We start from the raw sequence: 19,554 nt of genomic DNA, 5'->3' as shown, positions 1-19,554 counted from the left end.
CTTTCTAGAATTCTCTACCCATCTAAACTATGCTAGATATTTAGTAATACTTCAAGGCAAATGCTTTGAATGTCCACACTTCTGCACTTCTATTATTAGTCATTAAATCTTCTCAAAATGAGATCTCTGATTCAGTATAAATGAACAACTGAGAATATATTTTCACATCTATAAGATTATCACTTACTGTCCATATTTTCCTCCCTTTTTTTTAGCTCCTTGTACTTCTGATTCATTTCACCTATAAGAGATAAAAAATTTAACATTAGTTTCAAGAACTTAAGATATAGTACTCTAAATTAGAAATATCTCTTAGGTTCTCGATATGCCATTAGTCATTAAATATTCAGTATTTTCAATTAGGTGAAATTCATTTACATTGACTTACAGGGTCTTTCAAAACAGCTATATATATGTGTATGTTTGACTATTTGGAAAGAACAATCCCCTGACTGGAAAGGACTGAAAGACTCTCCAATGGTTCTCTATTTCACTTCCAACTTGGAGCTATTCAACCTACGCATGCACACACTGGTGACGGGAAACATACGCTCCCATGAAATTTCATTTCATCTCTGAATAGCTCATAACAGCGAACAAGATGGCAGGGTTACTTCCCTCACAGAGCTTAAGGTCTAGAGATTTAACAATTAAAATGTACTAAGTGCTATCATATGAAAGTAAAGGGTGCTATAGCAGCACACAGCAAGGACAATTAATCTAGTTCAGGGATTCAGGAAATTTTCCTCTAAAGAAGTAATATTTAAGCTGCATTATAAAGAACGGATGAATAGGAGTTACTTGGTCAAAATATAGAAGGAGTTGAAAGTCAAAGCATTATAAGTACAGAAATATGAAAGTGAGGATGAATATGGTAGCACAGAAAACCGAAAGAGTTCTGAGGCAGAGAATGTGAAGTGAAAAAGTGGCACAAAGATGAGGCAGGTTATGAGAGACCTTATAAGACACATGTTATAAAAGTCTGGATTCTCTCCTAAGGGCAAAGATTACTGAAGAATTTTAAGCAGAGGAATAAAATTATCAACTTGCATTTCTGATCTGGAGAATAAAAGAGAAGTAAGAGTGGAGGCAATAAGACCAGTTAGGAGGTTGTCAAAGTAATCCAAATGAAAGAGGAAGACTGCCTGGGCAATTAGGATGTAAGGTAGAGGATTTTCATTTGAGACATTTAAGAGCCAGAGTGAGGTGAGGATTTTGGTGAGGGTCAGAGAGGGAGAAGTCAAGTGTGACTCCCAGGTTTCTGGCTTGGGTAATCGAGGACATTGTGGTACTGAAAAATAAATAAATAAAAAGAAAATTGAGGAAGAAACTGCCATGTTGCATTTAATATATGTAAAAGACATGATTAAAAGGGCAAAAATCCATGGCCCGTACAGATGGATGAAATCGGACACTTTAGCTGCATAAAGGGACCATTAGTAGAGGTGGATCATGATTATTTTAGAAAAACAGGATTTTCAGTGTAACAGAAATTGAGATTTGGAGGCCCAGGGCTATTTTCCTAAACTAGTGAGATGGCTGCAGTCCTGTGCTCCCAGAGCCCCAGGTAAAGAAAGCAGAATAAATTTGTGCTTGATCCAATCTGTACAGTTTCTTCATTAAAGTCAGTTAGATCGTAGCATTCTAGAGAAACAAAGGAAGCTTACTAAGACAATGCCCAGCAAAGATGGAGAGAATAAGAGATTCCTAAGGGTGTTCCTGGTAAGAAGCTGGCATTTAGAAGGACTTTAGGAAGAAGAGTTCTAAGAAAATGGGGGAGCCAATAGTTAGAGTCCAGAGGCTAAAACCCATTGGTCAGTCTGTGTTCTATCTATCCTCCTATAAGCTCTACAGTTTTGCCAAGTACCGGCTAGAGCAGCAATAACATTAGGGAGTGGAGGTAGACAGTCAGAATAGAGCCCCTAATTACGTGGAGGCTACGGACTTCCACTTGTATACTTGCTTGGGTGGGAAGTGAGTTACGATTACACAAAGGTGATGGCAAAGTCAGAGACCCAGGTCAGCAGACAGCTTTTCTGCTTTCTGGTCTGAAAACATTTTTCCCAAATTCACCAAGGACAATCCTTATACAGAGAAAACCTTGTCAAGGCCCCCACCACCAGTACTCATAGTAAAAAGTCTGAAAGCTACTGTATAAGGATAGTAAATACCCAGAGGTCATGAATTCCCAGCCAGTGAACACTCAGAACGAATGGGAAACATTTGGTTCACTCTAAGACTTTGGATGCATTAACAACTTTACTGATCAGTTCAGATGATTAACAATGGTCTCAGAGCATAATGATGCAGCACGATTAGTTGTAAGGGGAAGGGGAGAGATCTTTTTGTTTCACTAATAACAAAGTTTGTATATGATTAAGTTTTTTTTTGAAAAATACATTATAGACAGATTAAGATTAGCCCTATAATGATGTTACCATTCAGTAATTTATGGCAATAGTTTTTTGGATGGGAAACAAAGAAAGAATATGAGTTTGCAGCATACATGATCTGGAATATCCTCACAGGAGGCTTATATGCTCGTAAATATTATATAACATATGTGAAGTAGCAGAAAAGCTAGTATCTGCTGAATCTGCCATGGCCTAGGTTTCTAAAAAAGTCCTAGTTCCTTGTGTGGCTGTCTGAGAAGTTGTCCTCTTGGGAGATTGGTCAGGCATTAAGGGATTAAGAAGAAGGCCTGCATCCTAGGCTTTATAGGCATTTAACTACCATCTTATCTTTCCTCTTCTAAACTTAAGAGAATTTCCTACACATGCTGTTTCCAGCTCCTCATCTTGCTATTAGACCTTACGACACTGCAATGAGGCTTCTCCTCCTGACATTCCAATGAAATTGTTCACAGTAAGATTATATGACTCCTTAATTATCAAATCCAAGGGGCAGTTTCAAGTTATCTTACTCTGTAATATTTGACACTATTGATACATCCTTTCTTCTTCCAATTATTTTTCCGCTTATGTTTTTTGTTGCTTGGGGGTTGGGCTTTTCTGGTTTTTCTTACTCTCATTCCTTCTTTGTCTTCTCTTCATAACTTTCCCTTTCTTCATTTAAATTCTGGATTCTGCTCTTCATTGACTTCTAATGCTACATTATATCCAAGGAAATCCCACGCATTCTTGTGGTTTAAAAACTCTTAAATTTGACCTTTTTCCTAATTTTCAGATTGTTTTACCCAATTGTTTACTACATATATTCATGTGGGCACATTTCATGACATCCTAATACACAGCCTATCCATAATTAAATGCATCAGTCTTCCCCCTCAAAGTCTGTACCCCTCTGTATTGCCTATTATGTTTGAAAGCCCTTCACCATACACTTATCAACCAAGTCAGAAACCTGGGAGATTCCTCCCTCCTTCTCCCCTCAAATCCATGCTCCAAGTTGCCATCAGATTGAGCTGGAAGACATATCTGGTCAATGTCTCCCAGCTATACAGCTGGCCAGCTGGATTAGCTAGGACAGAGCTCCCATATATCTTAGCAAATTCCCAAGCTTCATAAAACCTCCTCCCATATCACTGTTGCTAAAAAGAGAAGAGATCAGGGCCCTAGTGAACTCCTCTATTTTGTGATTTCTCAGTTGGTGGATTAATATCTGAGCTTCTCATAAGAGGCAATGTACAGATGTGGGCAGTCCTAAAGTAGGGTAAAATATAGGGCTTGTTACAAAATCTATCCTTAGATTTAATATTATAGGAGAGGACAAGATCATAGACAGGGGAAGCTAATCAGTTATCACACTGGAGGTGCAAAGCAGGCCATAAAAAGGGTCTAATCATTTTAGAAAGATCAACAATGAAGAGACCAAAGGAGAGGGAAAAGGACACGTTCATAAAATGAGGGTTATTTTAGAGCTATCCTCAAACTCTGAGTATTTGATGTGATCATAGTTCTACATAATTTATTTCTTCCAAGTTTAGTGAGTACCTATTATGTGCCAGATACTATAATAGGTGCTGGGGATATCAAAATGAACAAGACAGTTGCCACTCTATCCTAGAAGGGTGTACAATCTGTTAGGTGAACAAAAGCAAAAAGTTACAATGCAACATAAGTACTGTAACTAAGCTATATATGAAGTACTATGATAACTAGATGGGTGAAAAGAGTTCAGAAGGCTTTTATATAGAAAGTATCATATCAGCAAGGCATTTTAACAGGTAACGGAGGAATTATAGAGATGAATAAGATATTTTCCTTCAAGAAATTTATGCTCTAGTAAGACAAGTACCCAAAAATTTCCACTATAAATTCAGGCCTCTTTCCCCTTACAAGGGGGGAAGAAGAAATGAGTACGGACTGTTACAAAAGACTTGGGATGTTGTAGAAAGGACACTATTGCTTTTTGATACTCTCAGCTATAGCCAGCCAGTGGAGTAAGGGAACTAGGCTCTTCTTCCAGCACTAAAGGGCTGAGTACCACCATAACCACCTTTCTCCTCACTTGTCAGTAAGGTCATCTGACTCTTTTACCTCTCTATCATAAAATGTTCTCTTGAATCAAGGCTTAACAGAGCAATCTTGGCTTTTATACTCTGAGAAGCAGTTCTGACCCTGGAGAAGGGTCTGATCACCATTTTCCAGAACAGGTAGCCACCCCAATCTTCTCTCATGATCAGTGTACAAGGCACAAGCTAGTGACTCCTCTGGCTGCAAGGCTCCCAAGTCAGCAGACCTACTGATTTTAGAGGTGAAAAAGTAGCAGATAGTAAATAAAATTAGAGAGGAGGGGCAAAAATAAACACCAAGGTACTTTTGCTGGAAGATAGGATTCTTTCCTTTCTAGCACTTGGGGTCCTTCTGAGGCAAGCTAAATATCCCAGTACCTTCGAGGATTCAGTACCTTCAAGTGTTCCTTATGTGTCATAGTTTCAGTCTTGTTATCATTCTGTTCATTCTACTCTTAGCCCAGTTCTTCTGGACTAAGAGTTCATTCTACTCTTACTCCAGTTCTTCTTCATTCCTTTTAAAGTATGATGCCAAGAAACAGGATTCCAAGCAGACTATCACTTCTCATAGTCCATATATTCATCTTTTGTTAATGTAATCTACGATTCCAGCTGTTCTGGAGGCTGTATCACATGAATTCACATTGAGCAGTTATCTAAACCCCCTCTAACATTTTCACATATTTTAGTAAGATACAGCACTTTCTCCTCCCCCATTCCTGCTTCAATTTTAATTAGTTTTGGAGTCCTATTAAACTTCATCTTTTTACATTCAGGCTCTCTCTCACCTACTTTTCACACATCACTATAGCAGTAAGTGATAAACTAATATATCAAATATTGCTAAACTGGTATGCTAAAATGAGTACATATAAGTTTAATGTTTTAAACTAACTTTTAGCTTCAAGCTTCACCCAATTTATCAATTATACATTCAACAAAATGTTTTAAATTTTGGCAGGAAAGTTTCTTTACAGCTATGCAGACAAGGTCTGATTATTCTATCTACTAGAGGCATTTAAAATATATACAATAAAAATTCTCTAAATATGTAAAAGTTAAATTATTGCCTAAAGCCTCACCATTTCTAAAGAAAATAAAAAGGACTATGAAGAAGTTTGTTTCAACAGAGTAATGTCCATAAAATCAGATGGTATAATGAGTAATCCTTGGCATGTATAGTAAACACAATGTAAGTTCTTAATTATTTCCTAAAGCAGTGGTTATCAAACTTTAGCATGCATCGGAATCATCAGGAGGGTTTGTTGAAACACAATTTGCTAAGCCCTATTCCCAAGGTTTCATGTTTAGTAGGTCTGGGGTAGAGTCCAAGAAGTTTTATTTCTAACAAGTTTCAGATGGTGCTGAAGTGCCTGGTCTGAAGATAATACCACCATACTAATAAATAGTTTAACCAATCCCCAAATTGAACAATAAGCAATGATTCATTCTTCTTCATTGTATGTATATTGAGAAGCTACAAAACAGCAATGTAAAGATGCCATTTGAAACTCAGATACCAGCTGATAAACTGAATATATTATCTTGTACATCCTGGGGAAAATACTTTCCAAATACGTTCTGGGAAAATCTCCAGGAAAGTTATTAAAGTTTCAGTTTATAAATTAATAGCATTACATATGGTCACCTTATCTTTGATAAAGGAGGCAAGAATATACAATGGAGAAAAGAAAGCCTCTTCAATAAGCGGTGCTGGGAAAACTGGACAGCTACATGTAAAAGAATGAAATTAGAACACTCCTTAACACCACACACAAAAATAAACTCAAAATGGATTAAAGACCTAAATATAAGGCCAGACACTATAAAACTCTTAGAGGAAAACATAGGCAGAACACTCTATGATATAGATCACAGCAAGATCCTTTTTGACCCACCTCCTAGAGAAATGGAAATAAAAACAAAAATAAACAAATGGGACCTAATGAAACTTAAAAGCTTTTGCACAGCAAAGGAAACCATAAACAAGACGAAAAGACAACCCTCAGAACGGGAGAAAATATTTGCAAATGAAGCAACTGACAAAGGATTAATCTCTAAAATTTAAGCAGCTTATGCAGCTCAATATCAAAAAAACAAACAACCCAATACAAAAATGGGCAGAAGACCTAAATAGACATTTCTCCAAAGAAGATATACAGATTGCCAACAAACACATGAAAGGATGCTCAATATCATTAATCATTAGAGAAAGGCAAATCAAAACTACAATGCGATATCATCTCACACCGGTCAGAATGGCCATGATCAAAAAATCTACAAACAATAAATGCTGGAGAGGGTGTGGAGAAAAGGGAACCCTCATACACTGTTGGTGGGAATGTAAATTGATACAGCCACTATGGAGAACAGTACGGAGGTTCCTTAAAAAAATAAAAATAGAACTACCATATGACCCAGCAATCCCACTACTGGGCATATACCCTGAGAAAACCATAATTCAAAAAGAGTCATGTACCAAAACGTTCATTGCAGCTCTATTTACAATAGCCAGGACATGGAAGCAACTTAAGTGTCCATCGACAGATGAATGGATAAAGAAGATGTAGCACATATATACAATGGAATATTACTCAGCCATAAAAAGAAACAAAATTGAGTTATTTGTAGTGAGGTGGATGGACCTAGAGTCTGTCATACAGAGTGAAGTAAGTCAGAAAGAGAAAAACAAATACCGTATGCTAATACATATATGGAATCTAAAAAAAAAACGGTCACGAAGAACCTAGGGGCAAGATGGGAATAAAGATGCAGACCTACTAGAGAATGGACTTGAGGACACGGGGAGGGGGAAGGGTAAGCTGGGACAAAGTGAGAGAGTGGTAGTGTATCTATGGACATATATACACTACCAAATGTAAAATAGACAGCTAGTGGGAAGCAGCCGCATAGCACAGGGAGATCAGCTCAGTGCTTTGTGACCACCTAGAGGGGTGGGATAGGGAGGATGGGAGGGAGGGAGATGCAAGAGGGAAGAGATATGGGGATAAATGTATATGTATAAGTGATTCACTTTGTTATAAAGCAGAAACTAACACACCATTGTAAAGCAATTATACTCCAATAAAAATGTTTTTAAAAAAAGCAGATTTCTAATCAGAAACAATGTAAGTGAGAAGACAGTGGATCAACATCTCTGAAGTATTAAAAGATAACATCTGTCAACCTTGACTATACCCAGCAAAAATATCCTTTGAAAATGAAGGCAAATAGGCATTCTCAGACATACAAAAGCTGAAAGCATTCATCACCAGCAGACCATAACTACAAGAAATGTTCAAAGTCCTTCAAGCAGAAAGAGAAAGATCTCAGATGGAAATCTGGAATCTACATTAAGGACTGAAGAACAGCAGAAATGGGTAAATAGTAAGATTTTGCTCCTTATTAGTAATCGTTTAAAAATATAATTGACTGTCAAAAATAATAGCTATGCAAAATGGATATCTCAGAAATAACTAAATTTCCTTGTCAATTGCATTATTATGAACTTTCATCAAATCTTTAACCGTGGTCATTTTAAAGTCTTTTGTCATTTACAAACAGTTCTGGGTGTACTCGGATGCTTTTGCAAAAATGTTCCTATAAAAGGGTTTCATCTTCAAGGAATTCATGGAAAAGACTCTGAGACATGCAGGTTTCTGGTAACTGACTGTACTGCTGAACTGAATGAATAAGCATTTTCAGAAAGATCAAGATGAAAAAAAAACTAATGACATGGGACTGAGTGAACTGATGAGGATGATTATAATTTTTTGACTTTGTTTGAATTAAAAAAAAAATCCCACAAGGACTCAAGAGGCAAAAAATATACAAACCAATTTTCACTGCAAAGTAAAGGAGCTGTTGTTACAATGGAGGATTACTGGACTGAATGTCAATATTATGACATAGTATGAGTGTGTTTTGTGTTCAGTAATTGCAATCATTGTTGCTTTTGTTGTGGTCAACCATTTACAATGCTTGGTGTCAGTTTATCTCTTGTAAAAATAAAATACAGTGTATGTGTGTGAAAAAAAATAGCTATGTAGTTATTACCTTATAAAATACGTAAAAGGAAAATGTGTGATGACAATACCACAAAGACCAGGAAGGGAGAAGTAGAAGCATGCCATTGTCAAGGTTCTTATACTATACATAATGAGGTATAACATGAAGGTAGACTGTGATAAGTTAAAGATATACACAATATCCTAAAGCAACCACTAAAATAACAAAACAAAGAATTATAACTGAAAGACCAATAAAGAAGATAAAATGGAATCATTAAAAATAATTAATCCAAGTCAGACAAAGAAGAATGAATAAATAAACTGTGGTTTATCTTCACAGTGGAATACTACTCAGCAATGAACAGGAGCAAACTGGTGACATGTGCAAATATATGGATAAATCTTAAAATAATTATGCTGAGTGAAGGACCAGAGAAAAATGTGTACATAGTTATGATTCTGTTTATATAAAATTCTAGAAAATGTAAATTAATCAACAGTGACAGAAACAAGATCATCGGTTACTTGAGGATGGGAGAGTGAAGCAGGTAGGAGTGGGAGGGAGAGGCTGCAAAAGGGTATTAGGAGATTTTGGGGATCGTTGAGTATGTTTACTCTGTTGATTGTGGTGATGGTTTCACAGGTGGATGCATATGTCAAAACTTATCAAATTATGTACTTTAAATATGTTTACTGTATTGTATGTTAATTAAACCTTTGTAAAGCTGTTTTAAAAAAACTAAAAAAAATTAATTAATAGCATTAATAATAACAGCCAATAACTAACATTTATGTGCAATTTTTAAATTGCATGCTATTATGAGTCATACACACACACACACACACACACACACACGTTCCATTCATCTAATCTTCACAGTAACCCTAAAAGGAAGGTAGGTACTGTTATTATTGCCACTTTAAAGATGAGGAAACTAAGGTACAGCAAGGTCAAGTAGCACGTCTGAGATCAGCCAGTAAAACAGCACAGCTCAGATTTGAATCCCAGCATGCGGGTTGCAGAACCCGTGCCCTAAAACAAAACTATTCTGTCTTTATAAATTCTATTTTACCTGACATAACCAGAGAATAAAAGCTTCTAACCTGGGCCTTGGAACTATGAGTAGGAAGAAGTATCCTACAGACAAACCAAAGAAAAGGGTTGTATTTTATGTTTTTACTACCCTTGAAAGCAGCATTTAAATTATAGAGTAAATTGCAATGAATTCATTTGAAGTTTAGGGCAGTAATCCAATGATCCTGTAGCATTTTATGCATACTTCTATTATGATACATATTTATCACATTGTAGCTGTTAGATATTTAGATGTCTGTGATATGCTGTATTGATAACCACATGATATTCCGTTTTATCAATCTTTGGGAAGATACTGTACTCTAAAATTGAAGGAATAATTTGTAGTGAGCAATAATGCCCAAAAATCCTTCTTGGGGAGAAATGTGACTGTACTTTGTAAACTGTGTTCCTTAAGCCTTGTCTGAGCACGCAGATGTCCAGAAAATTAGCTCCACCTCGTGGATCATGGTAGTACTACAAATTCAGGCCTTTGAGAACAGTGAACTGTCAGAGAAGTAATTAGCACTGGTGAGGATGCACTTTCACATACTGCTGCTGGATGTATAAACTGCTACAACCATTTCTGGAAAGAAATTTTCAAAAATAATCAAAATTGTATACATAAGTAACTTTCTATTCAAAATTTCACTTCTAGAAATTTAGCCTATAGAAATATACAAATTAACAAACATATATGTATCAAGGTTATTTAGTGCAGCATTGTTCTTGGTAGTGAAAAATTAGAAACAACCTAATGTCAATGTGGATACAGCTAATACTATTTAACAAGAATATCAACATGACTACAGCTAATAGTTTTTGTAAGTACTTAAATATGTGCCAGGGACCATTCTTAGTCTGGCTTTAAAGCCCTGACATTGGCTACTATGCAATACTTCTTAGAATGAAGTATATACATCCTCATATGGAAGAGTGTTCATTATATACAGTTGAATGAAAAGACTCAAGCTCAGAAGAACTGTATCACTCAATTAAATATATATACATTAAATATATATATATATATGCTGTGTATAGAAAAAAGTCTAAAAGGCTATACATATCAAACTGTAAACAATGATTACCTCTGAAGAATGGGATGCGTATGAGGAGAAAGGAGATGATTTTTACTTTATACACTTTTGTATTGCTTGAATTTTCCACATTAAGTACACACCAGGTTTGTACATAAAAAGTACACAATTAAAAAAATAAGTTAATTGGAGTCTTTAAAATAACTTTAACTACTTTAAGGAAAATTTTTTAAAACTAGTAAGGGGTAACCTCCTAGATGCTGACTGATAATTTGCACAGTTAATGACAATACATGAGAATGGTCATTTGAGGCAACACACACACACACACACACACACACACACCCATAAAATGAAGTACATTCAAGGTGATTAAAACGCTTCAGAAATTCTGGGTAAGTTTATAACTGGTAATTTTTTGACAAAGATGGTAGGTTGAACATGCACATCTAACCCTAACCTGCCCCACGCCCCAAACTCCACTAAAATTATAGTAAAAAGAATTTTTAAAGGTCAAACTCCCAGCAATGAGGAAAATAGGAGAGGAAACAATAGTAATAAAATTTTGGAAGCTGGAAGCAGATGGACGAATGGTAACTAATTTAGCAGACCTGAGAAAGTCTAAACCTAAGCTGCACTGGGTAAAGATGAGAATTAACCAGATTTCAAAAGGCTCAGGAGTTCTGCATAGACAATCACTTATTTTGTGTTCCTACACCATGAAAGGTTTTGTCGTGTCTTAAAATAGTAACACTGCTCTTTTTAGAATTTAACGGAATATAGTGAAGAGTACAGTAGAGGCCTGAGTTAAGTGGACCAATAAACACCATTTACTTTGAGGGACCTTCAATATGAAATATACAAAAATTAATTTGTGGTGAGAATAAATTATCTTAGTCAACAATTACCTTATCAAAAACTAACTACTCAACCATATGTTAGAAGTAAATCTTTAGGTAAAAGAATAATAAAAATAATATCCTATGTTGAATGAGAATATAGGCTACTATTAGCTTGTTGCCTTCACCTAGATCTACAACGCCTTTTCCATTACTTTCCCTTTCTCATACAGAAGCAGCATTTTAAAAAGCAACAATTAAGTAAATATTTAATGGTTGGCACTTCAGCTTGAGAAAGGAGAAATCAGGATGGATTCCAGGAGAAATCAGGCTTTTCTGAAAAGTAGCATGGCATCTGCCAATAGTGCTCTGCTTTAATAATGATGCAGATTGTAGCCGAATTCTGACCATATAACAACTTTCAATAGAGCTATTTCTCACTGCTTCTAGTTAGCAAAAATAGTAACAATTCCTTTCCTGCTAAAATATAGGATAGTACACATATTTAAACCTAAGTATTTTTTAGAACCCATATAACAAAGTTACCTGATCCAGCAATAAAGTAAAACTACTGTAGGGGTGAAGTCTAACAAATACTTAACATAATAGGATTAAATCCCCCAGCAGTTTAAAAAAGTAATGACATCTTATTATAATGAAAATTCTCTGTTATCAGGTTATTTCTCCTTTAAAAATTACTTACAAAGACTAAATAAAGATTTGAGAGCAAAGAAGCCCATCTAGAATTGGTCAAAAGTGTAAGTGTATTATGAGGATTTTTTCTGCATTATCCAGATTGTCACAGAAACTGATAACTCAGCATCTAGGAATAACGAAGATTTTTGTAGAATAGCCAAATAACTGTTAATTGATTTTATTAAGTTAACTTTGAGACAATGTAACTTTTAGCAAATTGTAACTTTAAGGACTTAAAAAGTGCAAAAATATGATGAACTTGAAGAAGCTGTTGGATTACAGGACCACCATTAATATCTAGCAGAGAACATAACTGTACCTAAACCAGTATCAAAGGATGCCTTTAAATTTAGAATGAATTATGCAAACCTTTTAAAAGTTTATTTGAAAACTGAAGGGTTGGAGCAAGTACTAACAAAGTCAGACATGTACAAACACATTTACAGTTTAAGTGTTATGTTAACCAGAACCCCTACAAGGCAAAAGGTGGCCTAGCTGGATTACACACAGGTGCCATAAATGGAAGAAACCAGGTAACATCTAAGAAATTAATAAAATGGCCAGAAGGAATAAAGCTGGGGGCAGAGATAAGAATGGACCAGAAAGTCAAAATAACTTGATAATCCTCCACATCTTAAGGAGCAGATTATCCACAATCTTGAGTCAAGGGACTGCTGAGAATGCAGATGTAGATAAGAATCCACCTCTTTACTGGAAATCATAAATCGAAGGTAGGAATCCTCTAAAAAGTAATAAAACTGTTGCTAACTAATCAAGCTCTCTCTGTAGATAAGAGTGCATTTGTATATCTTAAGAACTAGAGGGCCCAAAGAAGTGACTAGAGCCCAACTCTCACCTTTAATTCATTCTACAAATCCTTCCCTTCTAAAATACAGGACTGGGAATTCCCTGGCTGTCCAGCTGTTAGGACTCCATGCTCTCACTGCTGAGGGCCAGGGTTCAGTCCCTGGATGGGGAACTAAAAATCCCACAAGCTGCATGGTGCAGCCCAAAAAAATAATAATTATTTAAAAATATATAAATAAAATACAGGACTGTTTAATTCATTCCACGAAGACTTATTGAATGTTTATTTTCCCAGGCATTGTGTTGATGAAAGAGGTTACCAAAGTGAACAAGACACAGTCCCTGTCCTGGAGGATGTAGAGCTTAAGGGAAAAGACAAACACCTAAGTAGAAAGTGGTAAAGTAATGTGGTCAATACATTTATGCCGTGTGTTCTGATAACAGAGGGGATCACTCACTTAGCCCAGCCCAGAAATAGGTCAGGGAGAGAAATTAGGGTTACTATGTTGGATATGAAAGGATACCTGAGCTAGATCTTAAAAAATGAGAAGTTAGTAAAGTAAGTAACAGAGAAAAGAACATTCAAGAAAAGGGAACAAATAATAGGAGCAAAGGATTGAGCATGAAACAATCCTTTGATGTATGATAAGAGGGTGAGGTGTGAGGTACCACTGGTAGATTATTATTATTATTCTTAGAATGTAAGGATAGAGATGCTGAGGGGTAGGAGAGGAGGCTGACAATGTACAGGTCAGATTATGGAGGGACTAGAATGCCACACAAAGATTCTTAAACTTTATCTTGTAGGTCACGGGGAACCACTGTTAAGTGGAGAATGATACAGAATCACATTTCACATAAGTCACTCTGGCAACACTGTGGTGGATGAATCTGACAGGGAGCAAGATTGGAGGTCGGGGACCAGTTAGTAGACTACTGAAATAGTTCAGGAAAGAAATAATGAGGTCCTGAACTAACAAGTGACCTTCTAATAAAAACCCCAATAATCCAGGATGATCAAAGTGTAGTAGAACAAAAAACTAATGCATTGATATATATGTGAACATACAATACATAATATTTATATATCACATATATTTTTATATGTACATATATATATGCTTTTTTGCTACTATTACATTACATTATAGACTGTGCCTTTCTACATTAATCAAAAAGGACAGGTAATTCCCTGGTGGTCCAGTGGTTAGGGCTCCTCACTTCCACTGCAGGAGGAACCGATTCGATCCCTGGTCTGGGAACTGAGAGTCCGCAAGCTGTGGTGCGGCCAGAAAAAAAAAAAAAAAAAAAGGACAAAGAATTTACGAAAACAAAAAGGAAAAGGGAAGCTACAATTCAAAGCATTCTATTTATCGTAGAACTAGCAATTAATAATAAATTGTTTAAAAACACAGACCTACTAGAGAATGGACTTGAGGATATGGGGAGGGGGAAGGGTAAGCTGTGACAAAGCGAGAGAGTGGCATGGACATATATACACTACCAAACGTAAAATAGATAGCTAGTGGGAAGCAGCTGCATAGCACAGGGAGATCAGCTTGGTGCTTTGTGACCACCTAGAGGGGTGGGATAGGGAGGGTGGGAGGGAGGGAGACGCAAAAGGGAAGAGATATGGCAACATATGTATAAGTATTACTGATTCACTTTGTTATAAAGCAGAAACTAACACACCATTGTAAAGCAATTATACTCCAATAAAGATGTAAAAATAAAATAAAATAAATTGTTACCCCCAAATGAGTTATTTTACTGGAAAAATAAATAGAATTCTGCTAGAAATTTAAATTTAGAAGGAGGAATATTATTTAAAATGTATCCCATAAAGCATCTGAAATCAAGAACATTATCAGATTTCTCAGAATAATTTATTAACAAAGAAAATCTATATACTAGATCTACATAAATTAAAAGCAATAAAATAATTTAATAAAGAAAACAACATGACCTTAGTAACAATTTATTGTGAACCTACCTTGCCATGTGTACCACTTACTATTTGTAAATCTTAGTGAGGTAGGACCACTATATTCATTTTGCAGATGAGAAAATGAAAGCTCAGATAAGTTTACTTACCTAACAACCAGGACTTAAAGTTTGTCTGATTTTAGATGTCTTGTTTACATGTAGCCACATGTAAATAAGACTGTAAGCATTTCACAAGAATATTTTTATTTCACAAATACAGCACTTCATATCAGAAAGCCAAGATTAGGTTTGGGCAATAGAGCTAACACTGGGGTCAAAGAGAACTTGATTTATATCTAGACTTTATCCCTTACTAGCTGTGAGAATTTGAGTTAACTTCTCTGAGTTTCAACAAGCATAAAAGAGGTTAGAAGCCTTCAAAGTGTTCCTGCAAAGATCACAAAGTAACCAGTCCAGGTAAGTAATCAATTAATAGTAGCTAATGCTATTATTCATAAGTCAATAAAATGTATAAATAAAACTAATACACTGCATTAAAATTGAAATAAAAAATTAATTTAGGAAAAGAACACCCTTTTCCCCTGCTATGAATGTTTCTTTAGCCATAATAGGCATATTATTTACAATAGAATACCTAACTCATAAGAATATATAGTCAACTCTTGATAATCCAATAGCATATTAACTGGCTTGCAGTTAATCTGTGATTAAAGTGCCATAGTAACCCAGCTTTTCCTCCCTTGTTAGAGACAAGTTGGTTAGGAAGCTGTGATGCCCAAACTCTTCCCTCAACCACACATACACTGTAGCTCCCAAATCCCCACCACAGCATTTCCACCCGAAGTGCTCTGGTCCCTGCCTTGGCACTTCAAATCCCACTGCTGGGGAAAGCTGAGAGAGGACTGGAATAATCAGTACTTGCCACCACATTAGTGGGTCCCCTAGCGAATAATTCTTCCTACATTTTTTGTGATATTTGTGATGTGATCCTCACTCCCCTGTAACTCTACCACTTACGCCAGTTAATAGCTGACAATATTGAAGAAGTATAACTTAGAAATCTGTGAGCAACTTTAAACCATTTTACTTGATTAAAAAAAAAAAATTTCTTGGGCTTCCCTGGTGGCGCAGTGGTTGAGAGTTCGCTTGCCGATGCAGGGGACACGGGTTCGTGCCCTGGTCCGGGAGGATCCCACATGCCACAGAGCAGCTGGGCCCGTGAGCCATGACCGCTGAGCCTGCGCGTCCGGAGCCTGTGCTCAGCAACGGGAGAGGCCGCAACAGTGAGAGGCCCGCGTACGGCAAAAAAAAAAAAAAAAAATTTCTTGCTGTATAGCACAGGGAACTCTACTTCACTTCGCTGTACAGTAGAAACTAACACAACATTGTAAAACAACTACATCCCAATTAACAAAAAAATTTGTTTGCAAAACAAAATAAATTCTTGCCATTATATAACCATTTTAAGTTATATAAGTTTTTAGTTGGCTTAAATAGTTCAACACTAACTATAATATTTAGTTACTATTAAAATATTTAGTTACTATTAAAATTCAATACTAACTATAACATTTAAAATATTACTTAAATGATTCAATACTAACTATAATATTTAGTTACTACTGCTAAATATTTTAATAGTTTAGTATTTTAATAGTTAAACTTAGTGATATCACAAAGAATTAAATAATAAACCCCAGGTAAACAGTCCCTGAGGCCCAAGTTAATACTGTATAAATACTGCTATGTATCTATATTATACTTCATAAAAATATTTAAAAAATTACCTTGGTGTTCTTCTAAATCCATGTCAAGTTGTCTAATTTCTTCATTAAGCTGATTTATTTTTTCTTTTATATCTGTTAACCTGTTGAAAATATTATTTAATGAATTTATGGCAGACAATTTAGATATTCAGTAAAAACATTTAGTGACGATGTTATGAAATCTTACATCTTTTTGAATCTGCAGAAACAATATCAATAAATAATATGCTTTATTCTGAGGACAATACTATAAATTTGAGAGAAAAATCTTTTTTCATGATTCGCATTTAGAGTACAAAGTGTGTTCTGAGAATGCTGGCTTGCCTGACTTCAACAGTAGACCCTTCCCTGCCAGCCATCTTTTGAGCTTTACTTGTGATATTAAGAAAATAAAAAATCTTTAGCAACCTTCTTTTTGTAGGTTTATATAAACTAAACTAAGTTAGCAAGTTTGTCTTAAAAGTTAGAAAATAAGAGAAAATTTACCATTGAGAGAAGATTATATGGGTTAAAATTTTAACAAAAGCAGTTGTACTTATTACAAAGCTATAGTAATCAAGACAGTATGATACTGGAATAAGGATAGACATATCCTTTTAAGGATAGACAATGGAATAGAATTGTGAGTCTAGGAATAAGACCCTGTATCTATATACAACTGATTTTTGACAAACGTGCCAAAACAATTAAACAGAGAAAGAACATTAAATAATATTTCTTAAAAGAATATTTCAACAAATGGTGCTGGAATAACTGGATATACACAAGCAAAAGAATAAAACTGGACTCCTACCTCATACCATACACAAAAGTTAACTAAAAGTGGGTCATAGATCTAAACATAAGAACTAAACTATAAAACACAAATAAAAAAACATAAGCATAAATCTTCAAGAAATTGAACTAGGCATTGGTTTCTTACATATGACACCAAAAGCACAGATGACAAAAGAAAAAAATAAATAAACCAGATATAATCAAAATTTAAAACTACTGGGACTTCCCTGGTGGCGCAGTGGTTAAGAATCCGCCTGCCAATGCAGAGGATACAGGTTTGACCCCTGGTCTGGGAAGATCCCACATGCCACAGAACAAATAAGCCTGTGCACCACAACTACTGAGCCTGCACTCTAGAGCCCATGAGCCACAACTACTGAAGCCTGTACACCTAGAGCCCATGCTCCACAACAAGAGAAGTCACTGCAATGAGGAGCCCAGGCACCGCAACAAAGAGTAGCCCCCGCTCGCTGCAACTACAGAAAGCCCGTGCACAGCAATGAAGACTCAATGCAGCCAAAAATAAATAAATAAAATAAATAAATTTATTTAAAAAATAAAGTCTTAAAAAAAATTTTAAACTTTTGTGCTTCAAAGGACACCATAAAGAAAGTGAAAAGAAAACCCAAATAATGGAAGAAAACTTTTGCAAATCATTTATCTGATAAGAGACTTTATTTAGAATATATAAAGAGCTCTTACAATTCAATAATAAAACAACAAATAACCCAATTTAAAAATGGGCAAAAACACAGGGAGATCAGCTTGGTGCTTTGCGATGACCTAGAGGGGTGGAATAAGGAGGGTGGGAGGGAGGCTCCAGAGGGAGGGGATGTGGGGATATATGTATGCATATGGCTGATTCACTTTTTTGTACAACAGAAACTAACACACTATTGTGAAGCAATTATATTCCAATAATGATCTATAAAAAATAAATAAATAAATTTTAAAAATGGGCAGAGAATGTGAATAGACATTTCTCCAAAGAATATATATATATGACCAATAAGTACAGGAAAAAGAGTTTAAGATCATTCATTAATCATCAGGAAAATGCAAATCAATGATACCACTTCACACCTACTAAGATGGCTATACAGTAATCAAAAATGACAGATAATAACAAGTGTTGGTGAGGTCATGGAGAAACTGGAACACTTATACACTGCTGGTGAAAATGTAAAATGGTGCAGCTGCATTGGAAAATAGTCTGGCACCTCCTCAAAAAGTTAAATATAGAGTTACCGTATGAACCAGCACTCCTAGGTAAATTCCACTCCTAGGTAAATACCAAAGAGAAGTGAAAATATATGTGTCCACACACAAAAACATGTACACGATTGTTAATACCAGCATGATCTATCACAGCCAAAAAATAGAAACAATCCAAATGTCCATCAATTAATGAATGGATAAATAAATACAGTATAGCCACACAAATGGGATATTATTTGGCAATAAAAAGAAATGAAATACTGATACATGGTACAACACAGATGAACCCTGAAAACATTATGCTAAGTGTAAGAATCCAGCCACATAGGACCATATATTGTATGCTTTCATTTATATGAAATGTCCAGAACAGGCCAATCTACACAGACATAAGGTACAGTGGTTGCTTAGGGCTGGGAATGGGGGATAAGAGGTGTGATGGTTAAGGGATATGGGTTTCTATTGGGGTGACTGAACTGTTCTGAAATTGACTGAGGTGGTGGTTGCACAACTCTGTGAATATAATAAAAAACTCTGAATTGTACACTTTAAATGTGAATTGTACGGTATGTATTATACCACAATAAAGCTGTTTTTAAAAAGCAATTATACTATGTCATGGCTCTTAACTAAACATTCAAAGAATTATTTAAAGCTATAAATAAAACTGAAAGCTGCATCAATATTGTCAGTGTGAATCACAGAAAAAATTACTGTAACAATATGCACCTCTTACACATTTAGAATGCAATTTAAAAGATGAGAAATGAATGTAAAATGTCCTAGTGTAAAAGTACTTACTGTCGCTCCATGCTGGCTATTTCCTGATTATCTTCTTTAACCTATAAAGGCATGAAGAGAAAACAGAATTTAAAGAATTACTCATTGTTAGGCTATCTTAAAGAGAT

At 35.5% G+C, this 19,554-nt stretch overlaps 1 protein-coding gene across 2 annotated transcripts in view; it reads right to left on the bottom strand.

The window, feature by feature from the left end:
- IFT74 (intraflagellar transport 74) overlaps window positions 1-19,554 on the bottom strand; it is a 77,503-nt gene that overhangs the window by 16,585 nt on the left and 41,364 nt on the right. For both annotated transcript variants that reach the window (XM_082656079.1, XM_082656080.1), the window contains exons 12-14: window positions 19,448-19,488; window positions 16,673-16,752; window positions 188-241 (exon numbers count right to left, since the gene is read on the bottom strand). In XM_082656079.1, the coding sequence (XP_082512205.1) occupies window positions 188-241; window positions 16,673-16,752; window positions 19,448-19,488 (175 nt within the window). The remainder of the gene's footprint in view (window positions 1-187; window positions 242-16,672; window positions 16,753-19,447; window positions 19,489-19,554) is intronic.

This window comes from Grampus griseus (assembly GCF_964374135.1).
Source record: "Grampus griseus genome assembly, chromosome: 6".
Taxonomy (NCBI): Eukaryota; Metazoa; Chordata; class Mammalia; order Artiodactyla; family Delphinidae; genus Grampus; species Grampus griseus.
This window is presented reverse-complemented; position numbering and strand designations above follow the sequence as displayed.